The sequence below is a fragment of the Oreochromis aureus genome, linkage group 14, assembly GCF_013358895.1.
Source record: "Oreochromis aureus strain Israel breed Guangdong linkage group 14, ZZ_aureus, whole genome shotgun sequence".
Taxonomy (NCBI): Eukaryota; Metazoa; Chordata; class Actinopteri; order Cichliformes; family Cichlidae; genus Oreochromis; species Oreochromis aureus.
The window spans coordinates 13,225,204-13,241,698 of record NC_052955.1 but is presented as its reverse complement, the minus strand read 5'-3'; the positions used below and the strand labels follow the sequence as shown (position 1 = coordinate 13,241,698).

At 38.6% G+C, this 16,495-nt stretch overlaps 1 protein-coding gene across 2 annotated transcripts in view; it reads right to left on the bottom strand.

Moving 5' to 3' along the window:
• dph1 (diphthamide biosynthesis 1) overlaps window positions 1-16,495 on the bottom strand; it is a 63,070-nt gene that overhangs the window by 20,023 nt on the left and 26,552 nt on the right. Inside the window, exons 1-3 of one of the 2 annotated variants that reach the window (XM_039598331.1) lie at window positions 7,256-7,388; window positions 3,974-4,095; window positions 2-156 (exon numbers count right to left, since the gene is read on the bottom strand). In XM_039598331.1, the coding sequence (XP_039454265.1) occupies window positions 2-156; window positions 3,974-4,095; window positions 7,256-7,317 (339 nt within the window). In that variant the 5' untranslated portion in view covers window positions 7,318-7,388. Of the gene's footprint in view, window position 1; window positions 157-3,973; window positions 4,096-7,255; window positions 7,389-16,495 lie in introns of those variants that run through there. The other variant, XM_031759802.2, reaches the window with a different exon arrangement.

Here is a 16,495-nt window from a genome sequence, read left to right as displayed (position 1 = left end):
CCTGCAGTGCCGCCACAAACTGAATTGTGCTGACGAGTGCAAGGGACTGTCCAGGAGAGAAGTTGAACTTGATTGTGTCCAGGAAGTGTGCATTGTCCATCTGGATATCCACAAACACATACAGCATCTTGATACCTGCTGTCGAGTCTATGGGGACTGCAGCAAGACAAAGACAAAAGAAAGACAGATGAATACTTCAGTCCTGCTTCTTTAGACTGCTGTATACAGTATTCATGGAACATCAAAACATCAACATATATACACATAGCAATACAGCTACACAGATAAACCGTATGTGAGCATACTGCAAATATAAAGATCATACAGTACGCACCTGTGTGACATAACTGAAACATATGCAGAGTGAGTCTACCATGTGCAGGAACTGATGCAAAGACCTCAATTATTTAGGGAAGGAGAAGGACACACGCGATTACTATTAATGCCATTAATTTCACAGACCATTTACTACGCGCCCGGGCCTGGGAGACGTAGCTACAGACATGCTGAGTTAGATGCTGAATAAAGCAGGGGAGAGTCCAAGAGACAAGGGGGGAAAGGGCACAGATAAGAACGAAGAATTATTGTTTGTGTTGATCATTATAATCGGTCTTCCTCTCGTGCTACAGTTAATTTGCAGATCAGAAGCGAGGGGACTTTTTTTGTTACAATTAAGCAAATGGCCCATTATGGTTGAAATGCTTTATGAACAAGTGCAGCTCACTTGATGGCCTAGATTAAAGCAACACTGAGAGAGAGAGCGATATGGGAGCAAGGCTCAACAATGTGCAGATAATAGGGAGTGAATAAAGAGGGGATGGTGGGAAAACATAAGAGCTGTCTTAACAAAGGACTGAAGGCAGCTGTGATGGAAATAGGAGAAGAATGAAACATTCCCATGAAAGTAGGCTGGAAAAGAGAGAAATTTAATTTGGGGGTGTGGGCAGATGATTTTATAATAAACTGTATAAAGAGCAAATGCTTTGGAATAGGAGGCAGGAGTGGAAAAAGTAACAGGATACCGAGTGTGTGTTATGGGTATTTAGTTTGAGTGTGAAGGGTAGGTTGTCAATTAACTGGGAACAGAGGTGATGAATGGGCTCACATTTCAGCACAGAGTAAAGGAGAACAGATGGATACATATTTAAAACAGTGGGGTTTGCTGCAGGCCACACGCTGAGTGAGAAACCAAGGAGTTAAATACATCATGAGGGGGAGATAGGTAAAAATCCAGACTGAGACCAACAGCCGTCTGTTGCTTGTTTATAGACACTCCCAAAACATAAAAGGGCAGAGGAAAGTGACATCGATCTGTGTTCACATTAGCATTGTAGCCTGAGAGCACTTAGGTGCTGCAATCAGAGACACAGTCAATGAGACAGACACGACTCACTTGCACCATCACTGGTTTTATCCTTTTCATGGCAATAAGCTCACTTAGCACAGCTGCTTATTAATGCCCATGTAAACAAACACAAATGCACACTCAAATTGAACAAAAGGCTGGACATAGTGCTATACTGGCTTGGTTACAAATGGTCTGTTTAAAATCAATATGTAAAAACAAAATCTATTCTGATATTGCACCTCTGTATAATTCATGAACAATAAGCCACAATAATCGTTTGGCATATTGAAAATGTGGTCCTGAAATAATCTGTATAATCTATGTGGGGAAATGTGATAGCGTTTAACTTGGATTGGAGAATTGATTTAGCATTTATATAATAAAATAAGAGATGCTTGCTATGCTATTATGGTTTAATAAGATATGACATTCATTTGACCTAAAAGTTGGGAAATTACAGTGTTAAAGTAGCCAAAATATAAAAAGCAACCTAGTTTGATAAAATAAATAACCAAGAACGACACAAAATACACAAAGGAGCTCAATTTAACAAGAAAACGGATGTGTGTGAAGAGGGCAATATATAAAAATAGAAATGTAATACGATATGGTACTGTGGTGTTGTAGAGGGCAGTCAAGGTTATACGTTTATTAAATTTATTATCTAAAGCTATTCACCATAGCCACAATCATCTGAATGACTTCTCTATTGCCTGATGGAGCAATCCAAACTGTGTATTGATTCACACTGAATTCAAACATTAACAGCAGGACATGAGAGGATTCTCAGTTAAAGTTAATGTCACAATCTGATACTGCTGACAACATTTCAACTGCTCAAAACAATCAATACAGTCGTATATAATAAAAATCCCACGGCAAGTGTCCACAGATGGGAACTGTTACCTGGGCTGTTATTAAAACTTAAAATCTGTTATTCAGTACCACACAAATACGACTAGCTACTCTAAAATCGGTGCCATGGCCATGTTATGAAATGACTTCAATAGTGAGGATCTGCTCATGATGTTTAACCTCCTAGGACCTGCCGTCCACATATGTGGACATCACATTTTGGGTTATTTAGACCAAAATATTCAATTTTGCTCTACATGGGCCTGATATCCACTTATGAGGACATTATACTGCTACTGTTCTATCATAATTTTAAATGAATATCCTCATTTGTGGCTCTCATTTTTCTTAAAAACAAAAATAAGGTAAAAAAAAAAAAAAATCTGGTAATTCTTTGTTTTTACATTCATTGGGCCCCAATATGCCCAAATATCAAAGAGAAATTAAAAATGCATGTTGTGGAAGAGTTCGGGTCTTAGGAGGTTAAGGAAGACTAGTAAAACTTTCCTGGCATTATCTGGGGAGATCTCCTGACAGTTTTCCTTCCTGGAGGCAGATAAAAAAAAAAAGGAGTTCAATTTTGGTTTCTATATTTTGATTCCAGTATGTTTCCCAGTTTATCTCAGGCTGTTCTGTTCCAACTACTGTGGTATTCAGTTTAAACGTCAACAAAAAAAGTCCCCAAACTCATATCTGCAAGCAATGTTAGAACTTTAAAACACGGTTTTATGATGTTGCCCATATTGTCCGGCACAAAATGGAGGTGCTTTATGATTAGAAAATATGAGAGGACACCACTACTCTCAAAAGCAGATACCGCAGAGGAAATGAAAGGGAAATGAATGAATGCGGGAGAGAGAGTTCCTCTGTGAGTCAGTCAAAACACCGTGTCTTTCATCTCCCACAGGTGGCTGACATCTTGGGGAAACAGTGCAGTGATGTCCTCACGACTGAGAGATGAAGGTCAGGAACGGATGCACGACGCCACCATTACATTCGCATTCTCTCAGGATCTGCAGTCCATTTGGGTTTGTTTGTTTTTTTAATCTCTTCCATCAATTAATATCTGATCTCCATCCCAACCCACAAAGATTTTAATGCTTTATCCTTGCATTTGCTGGGCTGCTCTCAGCATAAACCGGTACACATCTTATCTTTTGTAAACATACATGCCTGCATACATAATTGCTCCATGATAATCAAATTATAAATATGCCAACAGCACATACACAAAGACTAACACAATGAACACAATAAAGCCAAAAGAGAGACAGAGAGCGAAAGAGAGAGTTTTTCAGTAATATTAAAATTCTGTTGGTCATTTCTGGTATTTGGGATAGGTGAGGTCGTTCTGGCAGAGATATATCAAAACTATTGATTTAACATTTCCTCCCATGTTCTGCGAAAGGCAGACAGTGGGGGCGAGGGTGAAGGTCCTCGAGAACTGCTTGAGGTTTTCAAAGAACGGCCCTAATGCATGTCCTCCATTGATCTGCTGAGTAAATGTGATGCCCAGGCTCCAAACATCTGATATGCTTTCCATACTAGAGTTGGGAAGAATGCACCAACTAGTAACATTTTCCGTTGATCGATGGCTTTGTCTGTGAGTCTGTCGTTGTTGGTATGTCTATGTTCTGAAGCTTCTGTTTTTTTAATGCATCCCACTCTTAGTAAGTGGGTGTCTTCGATGCTAGATCACTTGACATTCTCTGCACAAAGAGTCATGAAGAGAGAAAAAAAAACATCCAAATAGACAGTAAAGAAACTCACTTAGGCAACTGTGGCCATAGTGCACCATGAAATCAGCTCCCAGGGCTCGAGCAGTGAAGTCGTCCACACAGCAGGCGCCGTACGTCACATCCCCCATCACAATTGTATCTGCATCTGTGAACCTGGAATTTAAGCAGAGGCTCTAATCACTATTGTTACAGACCATATATGCTGTTGCTTGTTACCATAGTGAATAAAACAAATAGCATCCAAGGCATGGTGTGATTATGAGCGAGCTGAGTAAGATCAACCCCTATCCACTTGCTGCAAATAGAGTAGACTATAAAGCATCTGACAATGCTACCAGTCAATGACTGACTCACAGTACATCAGGGTGACACATTGCTATTCTTTTGCTCCTTATAACTGGGAGCCAGCGGCCAAAGTACAGTACAAGCTGTCTGATAGTTAAAGCCCTGCCAGACGAGGGTTAATGGGTCATCAGTTAGCCTGGCCACAGACAGAACGCTACACGAAGAGGAGAAGCACAAAAGCAAATGTATGACTGATACAAACAGTGAGATTAGAGTTTGCAAAGGTCTTTAACAATCTATTTCCCAGATTTGCTACACACCTGCCTAGGAAACGACAACAGCTAATGTTTGAGAGAACACAAACACAAGAGAACACACTATTCAGACTAGTTGTTTTACGCCACAAGTAGGCTGTGAAATACACAGACCATGTGGGCCCTAATGTTCCACCTTGCAGATGTAAAAGGGAAAAAAAACCATGGCCTTCTTGAGAGGAACACTAACAAATTACACAGGCATCTGTGGACTCAGTACTGTTAAAAATAATTGCAGATTGTGCTACTGAAAAACAAGTGCCTACTCATATCACCCTTTATGGGCAAATAAAATGCTAAGTAAACCCATAAAGACTAAGTAAAATGAATTAAAGCGGGGAGTAACAGCAAAAAAGAGCTAATGAACAGAAGCTTGAGGCATTGTAAGGGAGGGAAGATGGGTAGACAAGGGGATGTTTGTGAAAGGAAGTTGTTGCCAGGTATTCGTGGCTGGATTCTGACATATTTAGGCTAGACAGAAGAGGTAGAACTGAGACGAGAAGAAGGACTTGGGGAGAGGAGAGGAAAGTGATAAACAGAAATGGCTGCACACAGAACAACATCTGTAGCAACCAACAGATTCTTAGTAATACGTCTCCTGCTGCCCAATCTTTCAACCAACATCTACTCTCTGTTTATTCCTCGCTCTGCACCTCGCCAGGGGCTTCACACAAAGTTTCTATTTAGCCTTTCCTCCCTCAATTTCTCTCATGTAATCTCTAGTTTGTGCTCTCTCTAGGCCCCTCATCATTGTCCCCTAGATTTCTATGTAGTTTCTCTCCAAATGTTCCTGTCCCTTCTCCTTTAATAGCAGCTCTCAAGTGAAAGGAGTACAGGCCAGCTGAGCCCAGGAAAACACAGACAGAGCAACTCATCTGATAAATAAATATTTGCATTCAAAGGTTTGAATCAGTGGCTCTCTCTCTTTCTCTGGGTTTTGATTTTGTCTGCATGCATCTGTTTGTGTACCCTTGAATGTCTACCCAATAGCAGGAAGGTAATTAAGGATCACAAAAAATGATACAATAACAGGGATCATTTAAGGTTTCTGCACAACATTTCTCACTCACTGGAACGATTATTTTTCATAAACGTACAACAACCTTTCAGCTAAAAATACTGTCCACCAGAAAGAAGAAAAAAGAGATTTCCCCTGCAATTCACTGCAGACCACGCAAAACCATCTACAATGCAAAACACAGCACTACAGAAGATTATTATATCTAATCAGCCATCTATCTGCCAGAAATATCATTACTACACTGGCAGTGCAAGCTGTATCTAGTTATTTCCAGGGTAAGTACATTGAAATTTTATGGTAATAAATGCTAAGAATCTGTTTAAGAGGCTGATATGAGATGTGTAATGCTACTGGGACATGGACAGAGTAATTACTGGGCAACATATAGTCCCATATCCCAATGGGAGAGCGGAACAGAACGAAGACGCATGATGAGAAAAAACAGAGAGAGGACAACAACTTGAAATGTGTATCAGTGTAAATCACAATCGCATTATCTCAACACAGGACACTACTGTGCAGACATAAAGCCAAAATGTCCTTCGATCCATCCCTATTTAGATTGTTTCACTTTCATTTCCTCAACTATCACTCCTCTTCTCTATTGCTTCGCGTACTGGTGTCCCGTGTCTTGCACAGTTCCGATTTCTCTCTGCATATCAGCAGTGGTTTTGCCTCATCTTGTGGTACTCAGTTCAGCCATTCCAACTGAAATGTCATTAAGATCTAATTAAGATGTCAGAGGAGCTTGTGAACTCTATAACAGCTCTTGTTAATTAGCTCTTTAGCATACAGCTCAATATGTGTGAGAAATTGCCAACTGATTTGAATCTCCGTTACAAAAACCACTGTGCTGGTGTGTGCTACAAAAACAAGCTTGAGTCTACAGCAAGAATGGAATACATGTATCCAAGTACACTCATGTGCACACGCGCACACATGGTGTAGATGTATTGCCAGCTGATTGTATCACTACTTATCAACAGTTTAAACAACTGATGTGTTTTTACATAAATGGCATGTTTCTTCACTGCATCATTGTCCTAATGTAGTTGGGTAAACATAAAAGTAAATGCATTTTTCTGTTCTGTCCTCTGATGCCAATTTCCTTTTCCTGACTTTGACAGGAATTTCTTCTGATGTCACAAGAAAGCAGAGAACTTGTTGGTACCAGTGCATTACACCTCAAAGATGTTGCAGCAGACAAAGAGAATGCAAAACTTCTCCCGTTTCACAAAGCCATTCTGTCACAGATGACACTTATCTGTTCATGAAAACTACCAGACTAAATTAAACTAACAGGCTTCCCCCATCTATCTAAATAACATATGATTTAAGGTTCTGAGTATTTTGCGATGTGTTAAGTTGCAGATATATTTCATTGACAGTTTTACTATTGGGCCCATTAGCCTGAGAAAAAACGACTGTTTAAAAAATGATATATAAACAACTTTCCATTCTAAAACTGCATTGTACCGCAGCTAATATGTCAATGACATATTTAAACTCTGAGCTAGCTGAAAACTATGATTACATTATACATTTTATAGTATTAACACTGCTTTCTCTGGTAGCGTGTGTTAATTTCTATTTGTGTATTACTGTGTCTGTACAGCAGGTAAAGTATTGAACCAGTCACCAATTTTCGAAGTAAATATATTTCTAAAAGGTGCTATCGACATGAAATTCTCACCAGATGTCGGTAACAAACCATTCAATCCATATATGGAAAGAAATCAAACCACTGATGTCCATACATTCAGTTATGTGTAATGATGAGAAATGACAAAAGGGAAAAACTATTGAACACCTGAATAAAGGGAGGTTTAAAAAGGCATGGGAAGTCACAGCACCAGCTGAAATCTATCAGTAATTAAAAAGCAGTCCTACAACTTAGTGCCAATTAATATCAGCTGGGTCAGTCCCAACTGATGGCTTAAAAGAAGTGCCTCATTACCAAGGTATCAGACAAGAATCAGACTTACTGTGGGTAAAACCAATGAGCTCTCTCAAGACCTCATTCTTAAAAAACATAATGATGGCAGTAGTTACAGAAGAATTTCAGACAGTGATCACTGTTAGGACCGTAATCTGGAAGTGCTTCCCGCAAGATTTCAGACAGAGGAGTGAAAAGAATTATCAGAAGATTTGCCCAATTCATGCTAGTTAATCATTTCTAGGGACACCTTGGGCCCCTTAGTATCAATTTAGAATCATTTAAACGCAATAACCTACCTGAATATTGGTGACAACTATATCCATATATAACCATATATACAGTTAAGCCCATAATTATTCATACCCCTGGCAAATTTTGACTTAAAGTTACTTTTATTCAACTAGAAAGTTATTTTTGACTGGAAATGACACAGGCGTCTCACAAAAGATAATAAGATGATGTACAAGACGATCATTGTGGAAAAAAATATTTCTCAGCTTTTATTTACATTTGAGCAAAAAGTATCATGTCCAGAATTATTCATACCCTTTACAAACTGTCACAGTCTCTGGGAAAATCCAAAGTTCCATACCATCCCAAATAGTCAAAGCTGTTCTAAAGCATCGTAATTACCCTGATTAATTGGAAATAGCTGTTTTAATCAACTCAACAGGTGAAAAACAGCAGCTCTCTGCAGGTGGTCTGTGGACATTCATGGCTAAGACAAAGGAACTCAGTGAGGACCTGCAGCTGTGCATTGTGGCTGCTCACAAGTGAGGAATGGGCTACAAGGCCATATCCAAATGTTTTCAAGTTCCAGTGGCCACAGTGTAAAGTATTATTACAAAATACAAGATGTTCCGCACTGTGGAAAATCTCAGAGGACGTTGTCGGAAGCCAAAAGTGAAACCTGTGTTGGCCAGGAGAATAGTGAGAGAGGTGAAAAAGAATCCAAGGATCACCACCAAGGCCATTCTGGTGAATCTGGGCTCTGCTGGTGGCAATGTCTCAAGGCAGACAGTCCAACGGACACTGTTGGGTTCCACGGATGCAGACCAAGGAAAACGCCACTTCTCCAGGCACTTCTAAGGCATGCAAAAGCTCGTTTGGCCTTTGCAAATGCTCATCTGGACAAAGAATAAGACTTCTGGTCTTCAGTGTTATGGTCAGATGAAACAAAATGAATTATTTGGTCACAATGATGTTGCCTTCATTTGGCATAAAAATGGAGAAGCCTTCAACCCAAAGAACACCATCCCCAATGTCAAACATGGTGGTGGGAACCTAATGCTTTGGGGGTGTTTTTTAGCCAATGGACCAGGGAACCTAATCACAGTAAACAGCACCATGAAAAAAGAGCAATACATGAAGATTCTCAACAACAACATCAGGCAGTCTGCAGAAAAACTTGGCCTTGGGAACCAGTGGACATTTTAGCACGACAATGACCCAAAACATACAGCAAACGTGGTGAAGAAATGGTTAGCAGACAACACCAGTAACGTTTTGCAGTGGCCTAGCCAGAGTCCTGACTTGAATCAATTGAGAATCTGTGGAGGAGCTAAAGATCAGGGTGATGGCAAGAAGACCCTCCAACCTGAAAGATTTGGAGCTCATTGCTAAAGATGAATGGGCAAAAATGCCTGTGGAGACATGCAAAAAGCTGGTCTGCAATTATAGGAAGCGTTTGATTGCTGTAATAGCCAATAAAGGCTTTTCTATTGATTATTGAGAAGGGTATGAATAATTCTGGACATGATACTTTTTGCTAAAATATAAATAAAACCTGAGAAAATATTTTTTCCACAATGATGCCTCTTGTACATCGTCTTATTATCTTTGGGGAGACACCTGTGTCATTTCTGCTCAAAAAATAACTTGCTAGTTGAACAAAAGTAACTTTAAGTCAAAATTTGGCAGGGGTATGAATAATTATGGGCTTAACTGTATCTATAGCCAATTTCCTGATGTCTGTTTTCAACAGAATAACACATCATACCACAAAATAGGAGAAATGGGAGAGTTTCCTCGTGGATGTAGGGTAACTGTGCCATCCTGTTCAATATGCACTAAAGTCTTTGAGGAAAATTTTCACCTTGTTGAATTTATGCCAATAAAAACTAAAGCAATTCAGAAGTGAAAACAGGTTCTAACACACTAACATCAACGTGTACCTAATAAAGCAGCTGGGGAGTCTAACTATAAAAATTGTAGCATTTTCTATTATATTTTTTTTTAAATGTATTGTATTGTGATTGTATTGTATTGTTATCCTATATATTATCCATGTGCTAATCAAAATAAAGCCCTAACTGCATCGCTAACTAACATCATCATTACTTTTCTGTTTTGAGAAACCAGTGAAATTAAAGGTAAAATATACAAAAAAAATTTGAAATTTGACCGAGTGATAATTAATTAAAATGCTTATCTGCCAAACCCACATTTCCCAACTGACCAAGCCTGTTTCACTAGAATAACATGTATTCCATGAATTACTCAGCAAGTGTGGGAACTGTCAACGAGCCTGTCAGATCTTTTTTTTAATTTTTTTTTTTTTAAAGGGTGATAATGTCTATAGTGTGTGTGTATGTGGGTGGGGTGTGGTAGAGTGGAGTGGGCTGAGGGTGGTTAACCGCTGAATTTTTCACAGTCATCCATGATCATCAGGTGGGCTAATCCAATTTACAAATTTGCATGCCTCCTTATTCCCCTGCTGATGTAAATGAATTTGTTCAGCAGTAGCTTTATAAGATGAGAGCAAAATGAGTAAGAACATAATGAAAGTTTGCCCAAAATTGCAAGGTTTTAAATGTTACATATTTTGTTGTAAAACATCAGTAAACGACACAGTTTTTATGCTACATAAAGGTTCCTTTCATTATTTCTTTTTTAAATATGACTCATTGATTTAATTTAAATGGTGTTATGACAGTGACCAGCAACCAATCACATGTTACTTTGGCAGGAGAGTTTAATAGTTTGCAAGGTCCTTTTGCAAAATAGAGTTCTATTTTTAATCTTCAGCCAAAGCCCTTGCTATAATAGGTGTGCATTCTCTCCTGGTGGGTGTGTGGGTTTCCTCCAGGGTCGCTGAATTTCTTTTACTCCAGAGAAATGCAAACAGATTTTGACTCTAAATTGCCAAGCAGAACTGTGAATATGTTGACCCTGATGTATTGGATATCTGTCCAGACTGTCTCACTGCCTTTCACTCGGTGCATGCTGCGGTGGACTCAATGGGATCCTCTAGACTGTGGTTTTCAGAAAACCAAGTATTACTATATGTTCTTATGTCAAGGTGACCAATATATGACTCTTGTGGTTTTCTATATTAAGATGCATTACAATACACTGCAAGCTGTACCATTTTCAGAAAAGCACTATAGAGGAATATCTTGGAGAATAATATCGTCGCTACACTGAAACTCATCAGCAGCGTCTGGCAACTTTGTATTCTTTGGCATGCCCATACTGAGCATTAACAGTACAACAAATACTTAATTGTTATTGAAAATAAACAGTGAGGCGCTTACTGATGCAGATGGATATTAAACAAGATTACTGATTAATCTTAAAGGAATATAAAGGGCAGGTAAGGCTTAATGGCAGTGCTTTTCAGTTTGCATCAATATGGTAATCCTCATTTATAACCTTATAAACTGAAATTTGTTCATTTTCGAGAATTGATTTCCATTATCTCTAAGGGATAGCAGTGGCTATTTCTCAGCACAGTATAACTATGCATGCATATTTCAGTATTAATAGTACAGTATAATAACTTATCAACAATATCAATAAGTGCCTAATTGATCAAAACACCCAACTGCTTCTCTGTTGTGTTTTCTTATACAGTGTCACTAAACATATTGTAATGCCTATGGTAATGAAAAAGCTGTTGCAGCAAAAGCTGAAGGGGAGAACATTTTTTTAGCTTATCACTATGAATTATAATGTGCATGAAGCTGAAGTTTTGTCCTTACATTGGTTATTATCCCATTAGAGCACATGTGATTCCTAGAGTAGAACAGCAGGAAGGCCTATCAGCTATCAGGCTGCTCATCCTATGGAACCAGGTCCCAGTTTGGATTCAGGAGATGGACACACTCTGTAGTTTATAAAGATCAGGATCGAAAAACTTTCCTTTTGATGACGTATGTACTTACAGCTGGATCAGGTGACCCTGAGCCATTCATTAGTTATGCTGGCATATGCTCAGGGGGTTGTACATGGGGTTACTTCCCAAGATGCACTTAGCCATTCCTTTCCACTCCTAATGCATTTACATGTCGCTACTGGATGTCAAATTTTCCCTACAGTTTGCATTTTGTCCTTGTATTTATTTATTCATTCATTTATTCATTCATTCATTCATTGTCCTTGTCTTTCCCTTTCCCTCACACCTCAACCGATTGCTCTAGATCGCTGCCCCTCCCTGATCTTGGTTATTCTGGAAGTTTCTCCTGGTTAAAAGGGAGTTCTTCCTTTTCACTATCGCCAAGTGCAATGAACTCTCCAATTGTCGGATTTTTCCTCCCATATTCTTGGGTATTTACTCTTGCAATATGAAGCACCCTGAGACTACCGGCACTGTATTAGGAAAGTTGAACTGAACTAAATTTTACAAGGTTTTTTTTGTCAGGTTCACCTTATGGTATGAAGACCAGCACAAAACCCTGCCTGTCTGTATTCACTAAAGTGGCTGAGTGTCAATTCTGCAACTGATGTGTGGACATAGGATTTTTCCAGCTGGCCTTGGCATACATATCTGTAAACATTTCCCTTTCAAAGCACACAATATGGTGAAAATATGATTAAAACGAACTACACAAACATAATTTACTAATGTCTGCACCAGACAACTTGCCACAAATGATGCATAATGCTAAGAAAAAAAGGCTGTGACAACTTCCACTACAGGTGTAATTTCTTTGAAAGCCAGAGGGAGATGTTATCAGAATGAGCAGATAAATGAATGGGTGGATGGCTCAAAGCTGTGAAGTCCTGACCCTGAGTATCGCCAAAGCTCCTATATTTATGGTTTTCTACAATACTAGTATTTTGACCAATACAAAATTCATACATGGTTTAGCTTAGATGTCTGAGATGCCCATTACATTAAGTTGCATTTTACAGTGAGAGATGAGTTTATAGTGTTTCAATGTTTCAGTCAAAGTGATTCTGATTTACTTGCCTCTCCCAGATCTGAACTGCCATGCTGCTACCGAAGAGACAAATATGCTTAAAATCAGCACTTACACTCTATTATTTCTGATAGTAGATTAACTTTCTCCCTCATTATATCTCCTTGTTGTTGTTCTGCTAATTTGAACTGCTTTTATTTGAATGTGTCAGTCATGACTGAAATCAACTGTCTGTGTCTTTGTTAGTGAACCACCCACAGATCTTTCCTCTCCCATCAACCCAATTCTGCAACCGTATCCTAAAGCTAATGTGGCCTCGTTAGTAAATCTGGACCATGATCTATGCAAGGTGTGCAGAGACACTTAGCTTATACCTTCATCTGCTATTTTTCATATAAACAGTAGGGTCAGAAGGCTACTCTGAATTAGCTGGCTCTACTCATAATAAAAGAAATGCCTCAATAAATTGTATTTGAACTATATTGCTGGTTAAAAATGAAAGCAATGAGTGGCTGCATTTTACTGAATTTCATGCAAGACACACAACACACTCTTACACATACTAATAAATCCTTCTTAAATGGTTCAAGGCCTACCTGCCAGAGTTATTATAGCTTTGTATTTTCTACTTAGTTTTTATTTTGTAATTCAGTTTAGTTTTGTTATTTCAGTTTTTCTGAATTTCTCACATTGTGGACTTCATAATTTATGGTAGATAATACAACTAAAACACTCAAGAGATTCTGGTGAAATCTAGAAAGACAAGAGGAAGATCAATTGTTTGACTATCAAGAATTAGAAAATTCACATAATTGTTCTTCATAATTCCCCCAAAAGAGCTCAAAGCCTGAATCAAACAAGATTTGGAAATATTTAATAACAGATAATTCAACATTTTTGAAGCATTTTAAAGTATTCATCACAAAGTTTTAACATAAGCTTTAAAATATTATAGTATAATCCATAGCAAAGGCACAACTACCCTTACATATGTTTGTATTAACACATCTGAAAGATACAGCAGAATTAATCATTATGTAGCATGAGGAAAATAAAAGAGCTGAGGGTTAAAAAGGGAAAAGTGGCATTTTTCCTGTTTTCCACACACCTGTGCATTCCAAGTAAATGCATCAAAGAGGTCGGTATAGCATAACATGCATTAATTGAATAGGGTTTGGCTAAAGCATAAACACAGAACTTGCTCCAGACAGGATAGTCTGTATCGTTATAGTCTACCCTTGGAAACACTACAGTGCAGCTGCAGAATACAACACAGTAAGTGTCCATGGGGCTGTCCATATGACTGTGTTGCCAGCGACATTTTAACATCTGAAATCTAATAATAGCAAAGGCAGCAGAATGGCCTCATAGGAAACAAAGTGACAAGCAGGTCGGCAAGGTGGGTACAGGTGCAGCAACACACTGCTCTTACACGGTTGCCACTGTGGGCAGATAGCACAAATGAGCATATGTGGTGCGTTTGCATCCCAAGACAAAACACATACAGGCTAACATGTGTATTAGGACACAAACTCGCCTTTCCTATACACAAAAAACATGTGGATTATTTCCTATGTCTGGAAAAAGTGCATCTTTTAATTACATTACATTTTCGATATCTGCCCCCATTAGCCCATTGTTACTGTGTGAGTAAGCTTTGGCAAGGGGAAAAGCAGACTGGCTCAGGAAAAGAAGCTTCTCCCCAAAGGCAGCAGGGGGGCTAAGTAGAGATGAACCTTTATTATTTCTTAGTTCATTTTAGGCAAATGATGACAAACACGTGTGTTGAAAGGCAGAATGAGAGAACAGGAGTTCTTGCCACAGAGCACCAAGAGAGCGCAGGTCAGAAAAGATGAAAATGAGGATACTGACAAAGAGGAGATGACAGTCTATGTAAGACAGATGAGCTGTTTGCTGCTGGGCTTGTAATATTAGCAAATCTGATATCTATAATCTGCTTTCTGCACATATAACATTGAAAATATCCTAACAAACTGTTCCCTTCCAAAATAAATTTGGCATGGGGCTCTGAGCAGGAGGATTAAATGATTTCCACTCCTTTTGCTTGCAGTTGATGCCTCTCCCCTTACATATTTCACTTCATTTCACTGTCATATTGACACAGGAATCCTGGGCTGCCTGTCTTCCCCAGAAAAAAAATAGGAGAGAAAAACCCCCAGTAAAATATGACAGTCTAACCAGAGTCATTGAACATCTGCCAGGAATGAGTAAATAGAGAGAAGGGCAACACAGCGAATATGGGATGATGCTCAGACAGATGTTTTCAGTAATGCTATTAGATAATCCTTTAACTCCCTGAAAAAAACCAGCATCATTACCACTATTTCTGTGAGTGTATCTCATCTATTTGTCATGGCATTTATTCAAAAGCCTGAGCCATGGGTCATTATGGAAAAGCCTACAGCTTTATCAAGATAGAGCCCCAATCTATATAGCATAGCATTGCACAATTAAAGAGCTGCAATCCAATTTACTAAAAAGAAAAAAAAAAGGCAACAGCTATTATAAGTGACTGCTGTTGGGCTGGTATTGCTTAAGGAGTTAAAAAAAATCTCAGGGCCAGGCCTATAACCAGGAATACATCTAATCTCTAGGGATCTCTAAAGAAATAATACAGACAACTAAATTGAGTTTGATACAACATTTATCAGATCTGCAGGGCATAAAGACAGGAATCAGTGTAAGTACTAAGGAGGACAGATAATAGGGGTATTAAATTCCACTGCACTATCACAGGAACACCAAAGCTTCCTTGAAGACACCGATTACTGCCTGGAACATCTCTTCTTCTACCTATTGTAATTAATCCACCAAAGGCATTCATGGGAAGCCTACATGTAAAAAAAAAAGAATTAGGGACTACATCAAAAGAATTTTTTTTAAATGAACCATTTCTGAAAAACATGCAAAAACATGTTAGAATGTTACAATTCTAAGAAAAAAATGGAAGCAATCCTCAATTTACCAAAACTATTCTTAAATATTTTTGGTTTTTTTACCCAGAAATTGTTGATTACAGAGCACTCTCACTGTGCTGTTCATCGTTGATTTTGGTTACAGTCTACTACCAAACATAAGTCAGAAAGAAAATAACAAAGTAATTATATAACACAGCATTTGGAAATCTAAAAGTGGAATATTTTTTCACAAGGACACGTAAAATATTAGTCACAAGACTTAAAACTACACTCAGAATGACAGCTCTCTCTACAGACAGGTCAACAAGACAGCCTGAGATTCTCAGCACGCCTCGTCCCCTGAGCAAAAAGCAGTGTGAACACATATATCCTGTGTATGACAACACAGGGATGTTCACTCAACACCTTCGCTAATCTAATTCAAAAGTGAATAAATCACATCACGAGCAAATAAACTATAAACATCAAACCAAGGCTGAACAACTCATTGTGACATGAGTAACATTTGAGGTAATTTCCACAAGGTTTTCTAGTGCAAGAACAAAACTTCAAGATGCCAACATTTAGAAGACAATACAAACTCACCAGCAAATGTGTCTGAAACTGTTGAATTTGTTCCAGTCAAAACTGGTTGTGATATAACAGCAAAAAGTGATCAAACAGCCAGACAACATCTTCTCTGCCTATGCAGACAAGTGTAAATTCTGTTTCATTCATTGCATGGTGAACAGGAAGCTCACCTGGGTAAGAAATGGTCAACAGAGTAAGAGTTAACCTTCTCCACAAGAGAGGGTTATGTTTAATTTTGTTAATATGATGATATAATAATATAATATCGTGGCTCAAGAGTTGGCAGTTCGCCTTGTAATCAGAAGGTTGCCGGTTCGAGCCCCGGCTCCGACAGTCTCAGT